The sequence below is a fragment of the Xenopus tropicalis genome, chromosome 2 (genome assembly GCF_000004195.4).
Source record: "Xenopus tropicalis strain Nigerian chromosome 2, UCB_Xtro_10.0, whole genome shotgun sequence".
Classification (NCBI taxonomy): Eukaryota; Metazoa; Chordata; class Amphibia; order Anura; family Pipidae; genus Xenopus; species Xenopus tropicalis.
The window spans coordinates 15,327,548-15,346,714 of NC_030678.2; the positions used below are offsets into that span (position 1 = coordinate 15,327,548).

The following is a 19,167-nucleotide window of genomic DNA, read 5'->3' on the forward strand; positions in this document are numbered from 1 at the left end:
CCTACAGTAGTTTATTTTCAGTGCCTGTTCTGCTAGGTCTCTCTCTCCAGAGCTGCCAACACCCCCTATTTCTTCTGGAGTTACCCGATTTTGAAGGCCCTCCCCCGTTCTCCTGTTCCCCAGCAGCATTATCCCGATTTTTCCAAAGTCTCATGAAGTCCAGCAGTGAATTTCAGGTGGGTAGAATTTTTTGGTTCCAGCAGCAATTTTGCGTCACGTCACTTCTGGATATCAGGGAACATTTTCTTTAGTGCGCTGATGCCCGCCACATTTCCCCTGGGTGGCATAGCTTTCAGGTTGACAGCTCTGTCTCTCGTAGAGCAGAATTGCACCCTGAACACCGCCCAACATATCAAAAATGGAAAGACGGACAAAAAAAGTTCTACAGGTAGCAAACATTTTCTGACCACGCCCATTTTGTGGCCACACCCCCTAAATACCACTTCCATTTTTCAAAATTTGGCAGGTTATGTAAAGTTTTAAAACATTTCTGGGGGTTCTGGGGTCTTGTTTTATATGTTATTACAGCTGTGCTAATGATTACAGTTGTGCTAATGAAAGTTAAATTGCCCTTTGAGATGCAAGTCTCAGTAATACTCAACTCTGCACTTAGATACAATTATAACTAATAAGATAACAGGTCTCTTGGGGGAACTGAGTTCCCCCAAGAGACCTGTTATCTTATTAGTTATAATTGCATCTAAGTGCAGAGTTGAGTATTCTGGGCTCTGCCAAAAGCTGCTTATCTAATTGAGAAACGTTGTATATTTTTTTAGCGTTTAGCACAGGCAATCAAAGGGAAATAAGGGACTTTTCAATAAAAATCCAGGACTGCGGCCTGAGCTGTTAAAATCAAGTATGTTTAGGGATAAGTTATGGGAGATAGCTCTCAGTACAAGTGAGGGAATACAGGGTTATGGGAGATAGCTCTCAGTACAAGTGAGGGAATACAGGGGTATGGGAGATAGCTCTCAGTACAAGTGAGGGAATACAGGGGTAGGGGGGATAGCTCTCAGTACAAGTGAGGGAATACAGGGGTATGGGAGATAGCTCTCAGTACAAGTGAGGGAATACAGGGGTAGGGGAGATAGCTCTCAGTACAAGTGAGGGAATACAGGGGTATGGGAGATAGCTCTCAGTACAAGTGAGGGAATACAGGGGTAGGGGAGATAGCTCTCAGTACAAATGAGGGAATACAGGGGTAGGGGGGATAGCTCTCAGTACAAGTGAGGGAATACAGGGGTATGGGGGGATAGCTCTCAGTACAAGTGAGGGAATACAGGGGTATGGGAGATAGCTCTCAGTACAAGTGAGGGAATACAGGGGTATGGGAGATAGCTCTCAGTATAAGTGAGGGAATACAGGGGTATGGGAGATAGCTCTCAGTACAAGTGAGGGAATACAGGGGTAGGGGGGATAGCTCTCAGTACAAGTGAGGGAATACAGGGGTATGGGGTATAGCTCTCAGTACAAGTGAGGGAATACAGGGGTATGGGGTATAGCTCTCAGTACAAGTGAGGGAATACAGGGGTAGGGGAGATAGCTCTCAGTACAAGTGAGGGAATACAGGGGTAGGGGAGATAGCTCTCAGTACAAGTGAGGGAATACAGGGGTATGGGGAGATAGCTCTCAGTACAAGTGAGGGAATACAGGGGTATGGGAGATAGCTCTCAGTACAAGTGAGGGAATACAGGGGTATGGGAGATAGCTCTTAGTACAGGTTGATCCAGGGACTGGTCCGATTGCCATCTTGGAGTCAGGAAGGATTTTTTTTCCCCTCTGTGACAAATTAGAGGCTTCAGATGGGGTTTTTGCCTTCCTCTGGATCAACTAGCAGTTAGGCAGGTTGTATATAGACATTATGGTTGAGCGTGATGGACGTATGTCTTTTTTCAACCTAACATACTGTTACTATGATGTTAATTGCTAAATAAAAGCCTTGATATAATCAACAAAAAACTAAAGGCTGAACATAGCCAACTTTTCCAGAAAGAAATATGTGCCTTCCTATATTTTCTATATTGGTATCTTTTTGCCCCATTAATAACAGTTAGGCTCAGATTTTTGATGTAAAAACTTATTTTTTGGTACTTGGTACTGTGACTGAACGGATGATATACAACCAATGTTTTATACATCTGTAATTTTATGAGGCAATGAGGGCCCTGACAAAGGTGGGTACACACGGCCCAACAGCAGCCAAAACTCGCTTGGAAAACGATAAACCGCGTTTTCCATTCTAAAGACGGACATCAGCAAAAATCTATCATGTTACAGGCGCATGTTGTGCTGCGGAACCTTTGTGCTGCGCCTTTTGTTTCCGGCGGACATAGCGCTGCCGTACCCATCCCCCTGGAGTCCCCACGCTTTCTGCTGCCTGTGACAGGAGGCTGTGCAGACTCAGTCCTGCTCGTCGGTCGCCATGGGGAAAAAACGCAAGAGTTCGGTACCGAATGGGGAATCGGGGCTGGAAGAGAAGAAAGCGAAACCCATGGCGGTGGAGTTTACTGGCACTCACTTCAAATCCCTTCTAAAGGAACCCCACACTGCCTTGAAAGGTGAGCCTGGAACCCTTATCCAGACACCTGGAACCTGCTATTATTATATATTAATTTCAGGGATGGGCTGGCAGTGCCACATCTCATGTTCTGAGAGCTATTTACTGTATATGTAGGAACACTCACTTATTTTGGGCTATATACTTGCTTAAACAGGAAATTTGGCTCCCTAATGCACATAAATAGTACTGGGGTATAGCGCAGTGCCGCCACCTAGTGGACACTGAGGAGCACACCTCAAAGGGATTTCCACTAGGAAATAATCACACACAGTTTGCAGCTAATATCAACTTTATATAACTGGGTGTAAAGGTAAAATAACTATAACATGCAACAGTAATAACCCTGCTTTGGAACCTGTGTGATTTTAGCCACTACTGGCTCAGTCTCTCTGAAGATTCAGTTCCACACTCCACTCCACTCCACTCCAGTCCTGGCAAAGTCCTTTCTCCAGAGCTCTTTCAGTTTCCCCAGGTAGCACTACCGGCCCCAAAGTACCTCTCCCTTTGGAATAGGCAGTTGCTCCCACGCAGCAGGCACATGAGAAACACCTGTCCTCACACAGGGGCCACACACAGGAGACTTTCAATACCTTCCCTCAGATGGATCACTCACTGGGGATCCACAGGGGGTAAAGGCATCTGACCGCAGAGTAGCAGATCTCTCTTTACAGTCACTGCTTACTTTATGGTCTCTGTCTCAACTCTGGCAAAACAACAGGGGCTCCCTTTATAAGCTGCTGGGCCCGCCCCTGATTTTTGGCTCCAAACCTAGGCACACCTGGGGCAACCAGCCAATCTGGCTCCTCCCCCAGTCTGTAACCCGGGCGAGATGATGTCACAGACTCAGAAACAGGGCAAAGAGTTCTCTGATCCCCTACACAATTAAAGACTGTAACTGCCATATATGTAGGTAGAGTTTTCATAGGGCTCATACAGTGCAGGGTGATACACAGTCCTTTCCAGTGCCGGGCCAAGCCGGCTAGGCACCCTAGGCAACCTGGTCGGCTTGCCCACCCCCATCCCTGCACATTTGGGGGAAAGGGCCCAGAACCGGTGTTAGGTGACAGAAGAGATACCTGCCTGGCGCCCCCCCCCACCATTGCGCCCTAGGCAGGTGCTTCTTCTGCCTACTCCTAGCTCCGGCCCTTTGTTCTCTATTGTGCTGTACTCTAGGTGCATGTAAGCGTCAAATGCAGGTGGAATGCAGCATGTTGCGCTTACACCTGTGTTAGTACAGTGAGATAGGCAAGAATGGGCTGCATCTGTTCCTGCGTTCCCCTGCGGTGGAACTCGGGAAGGATCTACCACACACAGGGGAACACAGACGCTCGTGAGTACAAACCTTTAAAGGGAATCTTCACCCACAAATAGTTTTTAAATATTGATATAAAGTATCACTGTAAGCATCTTTTCATCATTGCATTAATTACACATTTCTAAAGTTGCCAAAGCAGTGTCTGTTTATCCCTTTCTGTCCTCTGGGTCTGATTCTTGAAATAGTGTAGCAGGCATCAGCTTCTGTTGATCGGCTGGCTTCTGCTACTTTGTTTCAAAAGTCAGAATCAAAAGTGCACAGATTGTAAACAGCCAGACAGAGTAGGCACTGAGGCACTCCTCACAAAAGCGCATTACCACCACTTACCCCTGCTTCTTATTCAGACAGTTGCAAACCATTCGAGAGGAGTAATTGAGTGGAAGATAATTATTCTAATTTTGCTGTTTGTGGCTTGATAATAAGATATACTTTTTTCCTCATTCTCCCAAGGTTTGGAGCAGTTCATAAACTTGGCAAGGAAGCTCCCTTCTACTGACCTGTATGATGTGGTGGAAGGATACATTAAAATTTCGGTAGAATGCGTAGAAATTCTCAAGTTGCTAGAAGGAGAAAAGCGCCCGGAAAGTGAAGTAGGTATAAGGAATATAAACACAGTGTAGAAGAGATTATATAGTTCTACCCTCTTGTCATCCATCTCTAAAGTTGCATCATGCACTTAATGAGACCCCCATTCCCCTTGAGCATGTTTCTGCTCGCTGTGGTGACACATTATCAATTAACCACTGAGGGCTGAAGTGCAAAATCTAAACAGCCTTGCATGCCTACTATATCTATGTTTTTATTGTTTTTTATTAATCAATAAATACCAGTGTAAGTGTGTCAGTACAGTTAATGTAGGAAATTTTGCATTTTGTGACTGCACTGATGCATAAATATTGCATATAAAGGATGTCAGCCCTTCAGTGTGCGGCCACACAGTGTGTGCTTGGAAACAAATGGAAATTGTTGTTGGTATGTATCCTTAGCCAAGAAGTTGCCTAAATGACAGACCTCCTTGTACCTGCTCATATTCAGACAATAGTTGCTCAAGTGCAGTTAATCCTGTGAATACCATTATTTATATGGAAAGAGATTTCTTACATTTTCCATTAAAAATTCTGAGAATCCAATGAAGAAAATAATACTACTTAGTATTTTGTCCCAGCAATTCCATTACATTAATGTACAGGAGTCCTTTGTGCATCTACCGGCTGCACCTCAATGACCATAGTAGGTGCTATGGCTGCGTTATAATTATTATCCACTGTTGATAAAGTACTGACATGTTATGCATCACTGTATAGGTCAGAATCAAACTCACAGCCCCAGCATTAAAAGGCAGCAGTTCTTTCCATTTAGGCACAGTGGGACATTGGCAGAAAAATGAAGGACACTATCACAATTCATTTCCATCTTATGATTAGCTTACTAGCCCCCATATGTAATAAAAGGCACTACCTTTGCCCAGGAGCAGTAACCCATAGCAACCAATACAATGTTTTAAACAGGTGACTAGTAAATGTTTCCTGCAGATTGGTTGGTATGGGTTTCTGTTCCTGGGCATACTTAGTGGGACTCTTATACACACTGGGCTAATTTGCACTTGGGTATTAACCCATAGCAGCGATGAGCTTTTTTTTAGCCAGCTTTGAGTTGAACAATTGGTTACTGCTTAGGTGCAAATTTACTCAGTGTTTATAAATGACACCCAGTGTCTTTTATTACATAACCCCCTAATGTCCTGTATTTGTAAATTGAAATATTCAGGGCACCCCAGGACTTATTTGTCTGATATCCCAGAGGGGATGCTACCTTCTCAGCAGAAGCAGTTTACTAAAAAATGATTTGTGTGCACAATGGCATACTGTATCTTGTCTGTATTAGAAATGTATTACTGCATTCATCTAACACTGAATTTCTTCTTGCAGATAATGTTAATTTTTCAAGCCTTGGAAGCTGTTTTGCTGAGAACTGCCAGTGACCTCTCACATTTAAATGTCGCTGGAGTCAACATTGTAAAGAAAATGATTAACACGCACATGAAATTAATCTATGCGTCTGTATACTCGGAAATCCACAGGTAAACCCCACTGACAGATGGGAATTTACATGAGTATGAATCAAACATCATGTTTAACCCTGTGCTTTAACACTTCAAGCTTATAAATAGTAGCAATAGTTTAAATTAAAGGGCAAATGTAAATAAATAGTGATAACTAGATTTTGTATATTACTCTTCTGCTCTGCTTGTTGGCTAAGATTGTTTTTACATCCTGCTCATATTATTGGCTAGTTAATATGTGATTTGACAGATCAGTAAGGTCTTTCACTTACTTCTGCAGCACTAATCACATTGAAGCTATAAAAGAAGAATATAAGGTTCTATTTTGCCACTGTAATAACAGCTCTGGTAATCTCTAGAAACAAGGTAAATGGTAGCTTCCAATTGCTTTGTAATAGCCATCTTCTATTACATTCACTTTTATGCATTTTAAATTCTGTGACCTTACCAGGTATCTCGCCCACACTCCTGTTATTTAGGCAAATGTTTATAGGCACTCATGCCCCTGATGCATAAGCGGTAAAATGCATAGGGATGCATTTGTGGACTGTAGGTTGTGGCTAGCCCCCATTGTTATGGAACAAAAGAATTATGGGCGCTTGAAGGACCAAATATAGATGCACTCAACAGGTTGGAAATGTAGTCCAGGTGCTCCAGCCCCAGCTTATGGAGCAGTTTAGGCTAATGCCAGACGTGGTGTTTTTACGCTGCATATTTTCTCCGCCTAAAAACGCTGCACAACCCACACAGCCCCTGATTATGGCGTTTTTCAGCCTAGTACTGGTGACGTAGCAAATCCAGTTTCCCATTGTGCTAATAGTGCGAAATAGTAAAAACGCTGCATATTTCCGCAAGCAAATAACGGCGTTTTTCGGCAAACGCATGAAAAGTCTGTGGTTACGCGTTTTCTAGCGTATTTATGCATTGTGTGTTTTCCATCTACGGATGATGATATCGTGTGTTTTTCAGCCGCCGAGAGAATTAGAAAATATGCAGCGTAAAAACGCCACGTCTGGAATTAGCCTAACTACAAGGGGCCATGGAGCCCAAAATTGACTGATTATATACCAGTGTTACAGTGGAGGAAATAATTATTTGACCCCTCACTGATTTTGTAAGTTTGCCCAATGACAAAGAAATGAAAAGTCTCAGAACAGTATCATTTCAATGGTAGGTTTATTTTAACAGTGGCAGATAGCACATCAAAAGAAAAATCGAAAAAATAACTTTAAATAAAAGATAGCAACTGATTTGCATTTCATTGAGTGAAATAAGTTTTTGAACCCTCTAACAAAAAAAGACTTAATACTTAGTGGAAAAACCCTTGTTTGCAAGCACAGAGGTCAAACGCACATTTTAGGAGGAATGTTGGTCCACTCCTCTTTGCAGATCATCTCTAAATCCCTAAGGTTTCGAGGCTGTCTCTGTGCAACTCTGAGCTTGAGCTCCCTCCATAGGTTTTCTATTGGATTAAGGTCCGGAGACTGACTAGGCCACTCCATGACCTTAATGTGCTTCTTCTTGAGCCACTCCTTTGTTGCCTTTGCTGTATGTTTTGGGTCATTGTCGTGCTGGAACACCCATCCACGACCCATTTTCAGTTTCCTGGCAGAGGGAAGGAGGTTGTCGTTCAGGATTTCACGATACATGGCTCCGTCCATTTTCCCGTTAATGCGAATAAGTTGTCCTGTGCCCTTAGCAGAAAAACACCCCCAAAGCAAAATGTTTCCACCCCCATTCTTGACGGCGGGGACGGTGTTTTGGGGGTCATAGGCAGCATTTTTCTTCCTCCAAACACAGCGAGTTGAGTTAATGCCAAAGAGCTCTATTTTGGTCTCATCAGACCACAGCACCTTCTCCCAGTCACTCACAGAATCATTCAGGTGTTCATTGGCAAACTTCAGACGGGCCTGCACATGTGCCTTCTTGAGCAGGGGGACCTTGCGAGCCCTGCAGGATTTTAATCCATTGCGGTGTAATGTGTTTCCAATGGTTTTCTTGGTGACTGTGGTCCCTGCTAATTTGAGGTCATTAACTAACTCCTCCCGTGTAGTTCTAGGATGCTTTTTCACCTTTCTCAGAATCATTGACACCCCACGAGGTGAGATCTTGCGTGGAGCCCCAGGGCAAGGTCGATTGATGGTCATTTTGTGCTCCTTCCATTTTCGAACAATCGCACCAACAGTTGTCACCTTCTCTCCCAGCTTCTTGCTAATGGTTTTGTAGCCCATTCCAGCCTTGTGCAGGTCTACAATTTTGTCTCTGACATCCTTGGACAGCTCTTTGGTCTTTCCCATGTTGGAGAGTTTGGAGTCTGCTTGATTGATTGATTCTGTGGACAGGTGTCTTTTATACAGGTGACTAGTTAAGACAGGTGTCCTTAATGAGGTTGACTAATTGAGTAGAAGTGTCTAACCACTCTGTGGGAGCCAGAACTCTTAATGGTTGGTAGGGGTTCAAAAACTTATTTCACTCAATGAAATGCAAATCAGTTGCTATCTTTTATTTAAAGTTATTTTTTCGATTTTCCTTTTGATGTGCTATCTGCCACTGTTAAAATAAACCTACCATTGAAATGATACTGTTCTGAGACTTTTCATTTCTTTGTCATTGGACAAACTTACAAAATCAGTGAGGGGTCAAATAATTATTTCCTCCACTGTATATATACACATAATATGTAAAGCCAGATGATGAGGTCTTTGTAAGTGGCCGCTGTTTATTTTAAAATGTAAAACCTGATGTATATGTTGTAACTCAACTTGACTTAACTATCCTTTAGCTTTTTATTAAAATAAACTGAGCCGTTGTTTCTGTTTATTATTATTTCTCTTCGACAGAATGTCCAGGATTTGCTTGAATTTATTGTCTGCCATGGTGGCGCAGGGACCAGATTGTGCCAGAGACGTATTCAGCCATTTTGATTTTCATAACAAATTCTTGCCAACTTTGTTAAAAAGGAGAGACAAACAGGTATTAACTTTGACTCACAGTATGACTAAAGGATATAAGGCAAAAAACAATATTGCATGAACTGCTTGTAAACCTAAAAAGAAGAATATTTGCAATGTACTTCAATTATAATATATGTACTGTTTCTGTAAAAGACCGATTCTGTGCAGCTGAATTCACTGTTGGGCACTGGAATCCTTTCACAGCCGGCCAGAACCAACAGCGCTGCTCTGCATTCTTAAGGGCAGGGAAGCAGAACAGGGTTTTTTCTTATTTAGATAAGCCTTAACAATAAATAAAAAAATGAAACAACCCTGGGATCTGATTATAAGGCATTGCAGTGTATCAGTTTGTTGCCCAGAAAGTTGTTGGGGCAAGAACATATGTAGGGGACAATTAACTAGCAAGCTCAATGGGAAATATAAAATAATCAAATATTTTAATGCCTGACCACTTTAATAGTCTCCAAATCTATGTCTCCAAATGTACTTAATAGTCTCGAAACATATGTGCTTCTTAATGTATCCTGCTTGATCGTCACTGCCAGCCACCTGAATAATGTGCAACAAACCAATCAACTGTACAGGGGGTTTAGTAATCATACATTATAGAAGTGTCTAGAGGCCTTTGAAAGGTCCTGGGAGTTGTATATTCAGATTACTGTATGTCTCAGCCAAGGCAAGACATTTGACTGCTCACACCCACATTTAAATGCAGATATTCTAGGAAGAGCTCTATAATGTGATATGGCAGATGAAGAAAATGAGAATTGATCTCTCTTTTTTTTTTTTAGGGAAGGCCGGATGTCAGAATGGCGTACATTCAGTTTGCAACGTCTTTCTTCATTTCTGGGGACAATCCTACAATCATACATATCCTAGAACTGAATGGTATGCCTACATTTTTACTATTGTGTATCATCAGTTTTGCATTAGTTACAGGAATTCTGGAAAAACAGAAGAGTAATTAAAACAGCAACAGACTTACCTGCCACTGGTGTTTATAATGGTATGGCCTCTTTTGCCATTCATGTCAGGGGCAAGCAGCACAGGTTGTAAAAAGCTTTTATTCACCAGTGGAAATACACTGGCAGACAAAACACTGCAGTATATAAAATACTGTATAAATACAAAAAATGCATTGTAATGAATGCTTTATGACATGTTGTGGCAGGTTTACATAAGATTAATTTGTTATAATTGAGTTTCTCATACTTTTTTATTTACAGGTTTGTAACTCATATTTTTAAGTCATTTTCAAATAAATATTAAAGGGGAACTCCGGCTTCCGAACCAAAATTTATTAAAGAGCCCCGCACAACACAGAAACCCCCTTTAATATTTATTTGAAAATTATTTATTTGGATCATATTTATTTGAAAACTATCACTGTAATCTGTTCCTTTAAAAAGTATCAATAAATACCGTTTTTAGATGCTGAAATCCAGCTGCAAAAAACCTCTTCTGCATCATTTGAAATCTTGGCAGGGGAGGAGGGACTAAAACATTTATGCAGGAACTACATAACCCACAACTCATTGCACTGGGATGTTCCTTTCTTTACTGACATCACGTGTGCAGGGGATTGTGGGATTGGGAGGATGCAGGCTGAAGGCAGGGTGAGGACAGGTGACTGCTGATACATTTTATTTGATTTTATACTGCAGATTTTGTTGGAGAGATTTTCGCCACTGGCATAAAGGAAGATCGTATTTCTACCATCAATCTTCTCCTTTCACTATTGAAAACCAAGGTAATTCTACTTTACGACCTCTTACACCTTGCATCGTTTTACCTGATTGTGGTTATATGGTTAAATATAGATATAGAGTTTATATTCTTTTTAAAGACAGCACTGATTTACTTTAATTCTAGGTGGGATTTAGTGCTCTCCAAGCAGGGCTCAGGCTCATTGATACATACAGTACTACTGTGCTGATATTGGTAGTTATGACATTTCTTAAAGCTGATTAGGGTTTCCCACTAGAGATAAAGAAAAAATAAAAATATATTTGAGAATGTTTGCAATACAGCATACGACGCATCTAAACAAATGGTAGAATTGGATTGTTGGTCTACTTTTTAAGCTTTCAGCAGATCTGCTGCTTTTATCTGCATTATGCCCTTATTGTAGGTTGTTCAAAATAAAGCAATAACCAAGACCCAGAAAGTGCGCTTTTTCACATTCACCTTGTTAAATCACATGGCATCGCTCTACCGCTGGAATGGGATTGTAGATGTGAGCACAGAAGACATCAAGGTATGGCTGCACAGGGAGAATTGTTTCTTTGTGCATTTAGGTTTTATTTTACTCAAGCAACCTTTTTCACCTTATTGTGTTAGTGTGAGCATAATGTAATTATACAACGGACACTATGGTTAATAGGATGATAATTTCCATTATAACATCATGTTTGGTGGAACAAATACATTGCATTCCTTCTCAGTAAGAGTACCATATACATAAACTTCCCCAGAGTGCTCCACAAGACGGTCAGTCTTTTCTCTGCAAATTAGTTTTTCTGCTTTAAGCATTGAGAAGGTCTTGTTTTATTAAACGTGATAAGGAATAATAAGTCCTGTGAAGGGGAAAATCACAGAATAACTCTTTAGAGTATTCTCTTTAGGATATTAAGGACCCTCAGGAAGCAGGAAAAGTCATGATACGGGAGTTGGTCCATAACTTCCTGATGGATCTCTGCTGCTCTCTGAAGCATGGCATTAACTTCTATGATCCAAGTCTTGGAACGGCTGGAAGGTAAAAAATACCTAAACTCTTACAGGTTTCATCTAACTGATGTTTTTGGAGTGACCAGTATGGTCAAGCTCTGGTCATTTTGAGGCAAGGCAATCTGTTACAAACATGCAATACTCCTTTCCCTTGCCTTTCAGCTGCATAGGGAAATTCTGGGAGTTACAGCTGACCAACATGTATAGAGCTGCAGGTTCCCATGATTTCCCTGATTTATATTGTAAAAATATAGCTGAAAGCAAAGGCCATGTTGAGATTGTCTTTTTCTTCTCTTCCTACAGTGCCTATCATATACTATGGCTAATTTTCCGCTCCGCTGTGTTGTTTGTGCCATTATCTGTAGCCAGTAGAGGGTGCTGCTGCTATTTGTAACATTTTCGCTATATTGCATTGCACAGTAGATGTGGCAGGGTTGCCTCTGCCCTGTAGTTTACCGACCCAGCTGGTGCAGATAATGCCAAGGGTATTATTAGGGAAGAATAATAACATATAGAGAGCACCATTTTCTCATCAAAAGTTGGCAACTCTGAGTTGAATTCGTGTTTGAATACAAGAACAGCAGGGACTCCTTAGTATGAAAGAAACATCCTTGCATCCTCTACTGTTAATATTACATTACATTGCTATACCAGCAAGGACAATTAAGGTGTTCTTTCTGGATGGGTTTGATACCAGCTTTTTGGCTTTTTAGGCTACTGATAGGTCTAATGCTATACTTTGCCATTATTATATGGGTCATGAATATAGGGCTGGTATTTGTGTGTCCAACCTGCAGCCCTTCATTGTTTCTCAAACTGTCACACTATGGGGCTGATTTACTAAAAATCGTTTTTTTCTGTCCTTCAAAGAAATCATTGTTGTATTTCTAAAATGTCATGATAATGCTGTTATCAATTGAATGAAAATTTCAAGTTTATGTCTGAAAATCACAAATTTTAATAATCAACTAGGCACTGTCATTCAATTGCTTAGATCCACCATGGTGAATGAGTACATTCATCTGCAACAAAGTACTTTTATTATTATTTTTTTTTTTTTGGAATAATAATAATAAGCCCTTGTAACTTTACATAACTTTTTTTGTCAAATGGTAATGGAAGTCTGTTTTTACAGAGCAGGGAACCTAGTGCTTCTGCGATTCTTAGTGGCCCTCAAAACTGCAACTGAAGATGAGTTAATTGGGGATCTGGTAGTGAACATACTGAAGGTGTGCCCTGATTTACTGAGCAGGTACTTTAAGGAAACGCAGTACTCTTTTGTTCCGCGGGTCAAGACAGCTTGGCTGGATAATATCAAACTGCTCAAGAAGGTAAGAAATACATAAGATATAAAATTTGATCCATTCCATGCATTTATTCAGAGTGAGATGTAGTAATTTTAATTTGGAAGATGTTTTCTTTAAGAAGATATAGTCAAAAATTCGCTATGACATTGCTATCTGCTTACATAGTGTTTGTATGAGACTTCTCTGTTATATAGAGAGATGTTGTATTCCCTTGCTCACTGCTCACTACACTCCTGGCTTTCTTTCCTACAGATTTATGAAGCCCAGCCAGTTATCTCTCCTGCTTTCAGAACCACTGAGTTTGTCCCTTTGCCAAGGCTCTTGTCTATGCTGATGATTACCACAGTGGCTCCAGTGTGTAACAAGGCAATGTTCACCCAGGGACTGAATGTAAGTTTAGGTGTAAAGGTTATTTCTAATAAGGATGGGGGGGTGAAGCCTTATGGCTGGTAAGGTAGGAGTCGTATTACTGATGATGAGCTGGATGAAGTGGATGAAGCTGGATTATTGATGAGTTAAGTTGGCCATACACTGGGTGACCCAGATGGTCTCTGACCAACACCATCCCTTTTGCTAGCCAAAGGGAAGGATCTGTACAAGGGGTCAAACATGGCACCCTCTATTCTACTCTTTTGGGTCAACAGCCTAAACAATTGCTACAGCGGTAAGCTGGGGCATTTTTTCACTTTCTTTATGACAACCCACAGAAATTTTCCTCCAGAACAGACAGACTTGGACTGTCAATCTGTGGGTTTGGGCAAATGCCAGAGGGGCTGCTGTAAGATGCTATAGACAGTCACTATTTATTGATGGGGGGGGGGGGGTGGCTGTTTGTGTTCTTGAAATGCCAGGGCCTATTTTGAATCCCAGTCCAGACCTGAGGACATATGATGCTTGATCTGCCAGGATCAAATAGCCCTACATGTCCACATGGTCTGGCACTATAGTCGAAAATGGCCAAGCTGCCCCACCAAATCTGGGAATGTATGGCTTCCTTTAGGTGGAGCCATCTTGCAGTCCAGCAGAACAACTGAAAATGAGTGTAACAATATAATACTTGAAGTGAATACAAAACTTAAAGACTTAATTTTATTAGTCTTGTTAACTTCCATACTTTGTTTTTATACTCAGGCTGCAGTATATGATTTCAGTGTACAGAATATAGCCTAGCCAATTTATCGGAGTGAGCACACCTCCTTGCCTATCCCAGCCTGCCACCACAGCATAAAAATCCCACATCCGCTTCATTCTGTATCTTGCTCCTCACCAGGGAGATAGGGTCATACCAGGGGATGTGCCTATACAGGCACAGATACGGTGGAACAGAATGTCTGGTTTAGGTTGGCTGAATAAGAGACAGGAGGACAGAAGGCATGCTTATTGTGTATCATAGCAACTACTTAGAATAAATCAGGGTTATTTAAGACCACGGTTGGGACACTGCGTTACCTATTTGTATAATGAATACAAACAATCCAACTGTATTTTCTGCCACCTGCCTGCGTCGTGCTAAGAAAGATGCCAACTCCATGGTAACGAATAGCAGATTTGTGTCCTCCTGGCTAAGGGCATGTGGCAGAACAAATGTAAAGTCTTTATTAAGCACTGCTTCCAAACAGATGGTAGCTACGAGGGAATAAGAGACAGCATCTTCATTTCCCTTCTGTTACCATTGTTCATTAGTAATAAAACCGGGGTGGGCATGGCACGCTGTTAAGCAGTTCAAGATTCATACAATATTTTGTGTCCAGAAACTTCATCTTCTGAACTTAATGCAATGGCTAAATGTTACCCAGCTTGCACCTTTGTGTTGCGTATGTGGCTCTGAGACAGAGGCATTGGTGAGCAGCATGGCTGTTTGCTTTTCTTTTTGGTCTCAAGGTGCAGATCCAGAAAGGAGCCTCCATAGGAAGCACACAGTTTAAATCAGTGATTTTTGTACTGTACTTGCAAGTTACCATGTTGTAGCCTTAGGAAATTTCAGTCTGCTTGGGGATTCATTTAAACCTTATAAGGTTCATTTTGAAATTGGTCATCCTGAGTTTAAAGAGACCTGGTGTTACTGGTGCCCAACCTGCATCCTTTCTGATATTATTGAGTGTAATTGTCATAGCTGAAGGGCCAATCCTACTTTATATGCATTATAGGGCCCCAGGCCCAGCAAAAAGGCTTGGCTAGTAAACTCAGCTATAAACATTTGAGAAAAGCTGCTTCTTCTAGTGATTAAAAATACAATCTACAAATATTTTTGTTTCTATGCCACAGCTGCCTAACAAAATAGTGAAACACACCATCCTGTCCCTCGTGTGTTCAATCCTGAGGAGAGCAGAGCTTAACATCAGCCACTGCCTGAGGGAGGATATATGGCAAAAGTCCGAAATCTACACTCCAGCAACAATGACTGAGTTTGCACAGAAATACAGAGAGGCTCTAAGCAAGGTAAGAGAATAGTAGTACAAGTGACAAAAGTCAGTATAAATTATTATGAAGTGGTTTGCAATTTAATACAGAGGATACCCCCTGTTTATTATGTATTGAGATGAGACATACTGATATGTTGCTGTTTCTGCATGTTTCACAAACTTTATGACCAGAGTTTGTCCATGTGGGCGACTTGATTTCTCTTTACAGCTGCTACCGGATATAAATACAGTTGTGGCAACCTGGCAGTCTCTTTCAAAGGGAGAGGGGGCTGAAACAGAGGGTGCAAAGGGAAATAGCACCACCCCCGAGGAAGAATTACCTCCAGCATTCCAGGAATTACCTGGGACAAAGGAAGAGCATGGTAAGTTCCATTTCAGTTCTTGCAGAGACTGTCATTATACAAATATAACAATTTTGCATTACATAAAATTGTGGCCACAAATGCACAATCCTGCCTAAAACCACGCACAGCTTAGGTGATCGTCGTTGACTTAAAGGAAAACTATACCCCCAGAATGAATACTTAACCAACAGATAGTTTATATTATGTTAAGTGACCTATTAAAGAATCTCGCCAAACTGGAATATATATATCAGTAAATATTGCCCTTTTACATCCTTTCCCAAAATCCTTCATTTAGTGATGGGCTGTGTGCTCCCTCAGAGATCAGCTGACAGGAAGTGATGCAGCTCTAACTGTAACAGGAAGTAGTGTGGGAGCAAAAGGCAGAACTCTGCCCATTCATTGGCTGATGTGAAGTATATTTTTGAGATGAAGCAGGGTTTTATATATGAGCTGTTTATGCAATATATTTTTACAGAGACCTACATTGTTTGGGGGGGGTATAGTTTTCCTTTAAGTGCCCTTTATCGATGCAGTAAGGGAATATAAACTCATTAGGAGCAACATAAAGGTCCCCTGGAAGTACAGTAACACCGTCTCAAGGCAGGGGTGAATTTCACTGCTCTCTTCCATCAGCGTGTCCTTTGCAGCCTTTGCTCAATTGCAATCTATTCATGAATGCAGACTAAACCATTGCATTGGCGCAGGGGGGGATTGCCTGGCACATTAACGATCAGGCTGTATTTGCGTTACCAGCTAAAGGAACTTCTTGCCCTGCCTACACATGATATTGGATATCAGAACACATACAGTGATAGAAAGGAAGAGCTTCTGCACCATCATTTAAAAAAAGAAAGCATAACATTTGACAAACTAAGAATATTTTCCGTTGCTTCTTCCCAGGTTCAGATGATGTTCAAACCACTCTCCTAAAAGCCTCTCTGCTCCAGGTTGTGTGCCTCTATCAGAAGGTGGTGCCGCACTTGGTGGCGCAGAGTAGTTTTGATTTCAGCAAACTACTTAAAGGTATGTAATCAGGAGTCATACATGCCCATCCCATAATATTCTTCCCTCTTCAGGAACTTCGTGCAATGGTGTGTCACATTTATTAGAAAATTGTTTGTGAGGTTCTCCTTAATCCAAAATATTCATATTATATAAGATGCAAAAAATATGTAAAGATTTCAATAAACCAAATATAGTTCTTCTAACTGCCCCTCCTCCACTGCTTTAGGTCTCCTAGGGGTGGGGGTGCAAACACCTTGGAAAGGCTTGCAACCTGCCTGGCTTCCAAATCATGTCAATGAGATGCAGTGCATGCTGGGTAGTGACTCAATGAGCAACAAGTACAAGTAACAGTGATTGTGTTGTTGCATGAGCAATATCTCAGGGGTTATTCACCTTTAAATTAACTTTTAGTATAATATAGAGAGTGCTATTCTGAGACAATTTGCAATTCATTTTTTATTATTTGCCATTTTTGAATTATTTAGCTTTTTGTTTAGCAGATTTTCAGTTAGGCATTTCAGCAGCTATATGGTTGCTAGAGTTCAATTTAACCTAGCAACCAGGTAATGGTTTGAAAGAGAGACAGAAAAATGATTTGGTGAGGCCTGAATAGAAAAATAAGTAATAAATACAATAAAAAAACAATAACAATAAAATTGTGACCTAACAGCAATAGTGTTTTAGATGCTGGGGTCAGTGACCCCCATTTGAGAGCTGGAAAGAGTCAGAAGAAAAAGGTAAATAATTCAAAAACTATATAAAAACAAAGACCAGTTAAAAAGTTGCTAAGAATAGGGCATTCTATAACATGATAAAAGTTAACCTGAAGTTGAACCGCCCCTTTAAAGCTGTATAGTTGTTTCATGTTAATTGTATTGGTTTCATTGATCTGCAGGTATTGTGAATGAAAAAGGTGTGAGAGAAGAGGTGCCGCCTGTCCTACAGTATCAGATTCTCCAGGTGGCACTGGTACTGCCTGCCAACAAGTTTTCTTGGTTCAAAATCCAGGTTAGTTTTGTATTTGTGAGTGAGGCCTGAGACAAATCTAATATAGAGTATAGACACTCTGAGCAATTCCATTTATAAATGAAAGCTGTTCCGCAGGGTCCTAATGGTTCCTGTAGTGTCAGCTGATCATTCCCAGGCCTTGCGCTTGCAGGCTTTGCTAATTTATTGTATTTACAGGAGACTCCTGATGCGAGCGGGGAGAAATCTGTCTTTTATCTGCTTCTAAAGATGTTTGCCACATGCATCAAGCCACAGCTCAAGAATTCTATACGGCTGTTGATAGTAAAGGTAATGTTTATTAGTGAGAGATTGCTGTGTGTAACCAGAATTCTTAAAGGTGACATATTGTGTGAAAAACAATATTGTACCAATGAAATTTACTCATCTGTCTTTGCTAGTGTGACTGCAGGGCCGTGATTGGCTACTCTCCCCCTCCTACTGTGCTTTCTGGTAGGGACTTTTAGGACACGCCCACCCCTCATTTGAGACACGGACAGGGACCTGAGAGGATCTTTAGGGAGCTCCTATTTTTATAGATAGTATTCATTTTTAGACCAAAGTGAAACCAGCACCATATATTATTCATAATTGCCTACAAGATTAGAGGTTTTTTTTTTTTCTTTAAACCCATATGTTTCCTTTAACGAGACCTGCTCTGTGTAAAGGATTTTGGCTCAAATCACTGCTGTTTCTTTGCCTTTATTGCTTTGGGTCTGTTTGTAAGTAAAACTGCAACTAACCTTCAGATATAGGTATGGGACCTATTAACCAGAACACTTGGGACCTGGGGCTTTCCAAATAAGGGATCTTACCTTAATTTGGATCTCCATACATTTTCCTTATTAATAAATAAGCGACCATTTGATATGCAAGTTTATTTAATTTAGAATAAACAGACACGAAAATTGATAAACAAGCCCATTAATCATGAATTATATTTTTGTTTTATAATTGCAAAAAAAGGAAATCATTTATAAGAAAAACTGAATTATTTTATTAAAATAGAGTCTATGGGAAATGGCCTTCCAGAATTCAGAGCTTTCCGGATAACCGATCCTATACCTGTACTGTCATTCCCTGGAATTCTAAGGATTGTTTACCCAGATCTGATGTATTTTTCTGTGCATCCAGTCGGTTTGAGAATCATGCACAACTTATGCAGTAACTACCCTATGTGTTATGTAGGCTTAAGGGAGGCCTGTGTTTCTCTTTGCCAGGTTCTGCGTGATAGTGGAGTATTCGAATACACCTGGCAGGAACTGGATCTCTGGTTGAGAAATCTGGATAAAGTCACACCGGACTCCAAGGAGGCAGTAATACAATTTTTAGAACAGGTATAACTACATTGCTACTTATTCTCATATGCCTACAGGGAATGATAAGGAAGCTTCATAATGAATGTATGCTTTGCTCATTATATGCTCATCCAGTTCTTAAAGGGAAACTAAATGGCTGCAAA

General features: G+C 41.0%; 1 protein-coding gene across 1 annotated transcript in view; it reads left to right on the forward strand.

Moving 5' to 3' along the window:
* Positions 1-2,362: 2,362 nt before the first annotated feature.
* The window catches only part of urb1 (URB1 ribosome biogenesis 1 homolog (S. cerevisiae)), a 40,480-nt gene continuing 23,675 nt past the window's right edge, over positions 2,363-19,167 (forward strand). Inside the window, 16 exon segments of the mRNA NM_001137615.1 lie at positions 2,363-2,558; positions 4,326-4,465; positions 5,804-5,955; positions 8,778-8,910; positions 9,683-9,779; positions 10,556-10,641; positions 11,023-11,148; positions 11,516-11,646; positions 12,754-12,949; positions 13,178-13,315; positions 15,191-15,364; positions 15,557-15,710; positions 16,596-16,718; positions 17,596-17,708; positions 17,886-17,996; positions 18,926-19,042. Coding sequence (NP_001131087.1) covers positions 2,423-2,558; positions 4,326-4,465; positions 5,804-5,955; positions 8,778-8,910; positions 9,683-9,779; positions 10,556-10,641; positions 11,023-11,148; positions 11,516-11,646; positions 12,754-12,949; positions 13,178-13,315; positions 15,191-15,364; positions 15,557-15,710; positions 16,596-16,718; positions 17,596-17,708; positions 17,886-17,996; positions 18,926-19,042 — 2,127 coding nt within the window. The 5' untranslated portion in view covers positions 2,363-2,422.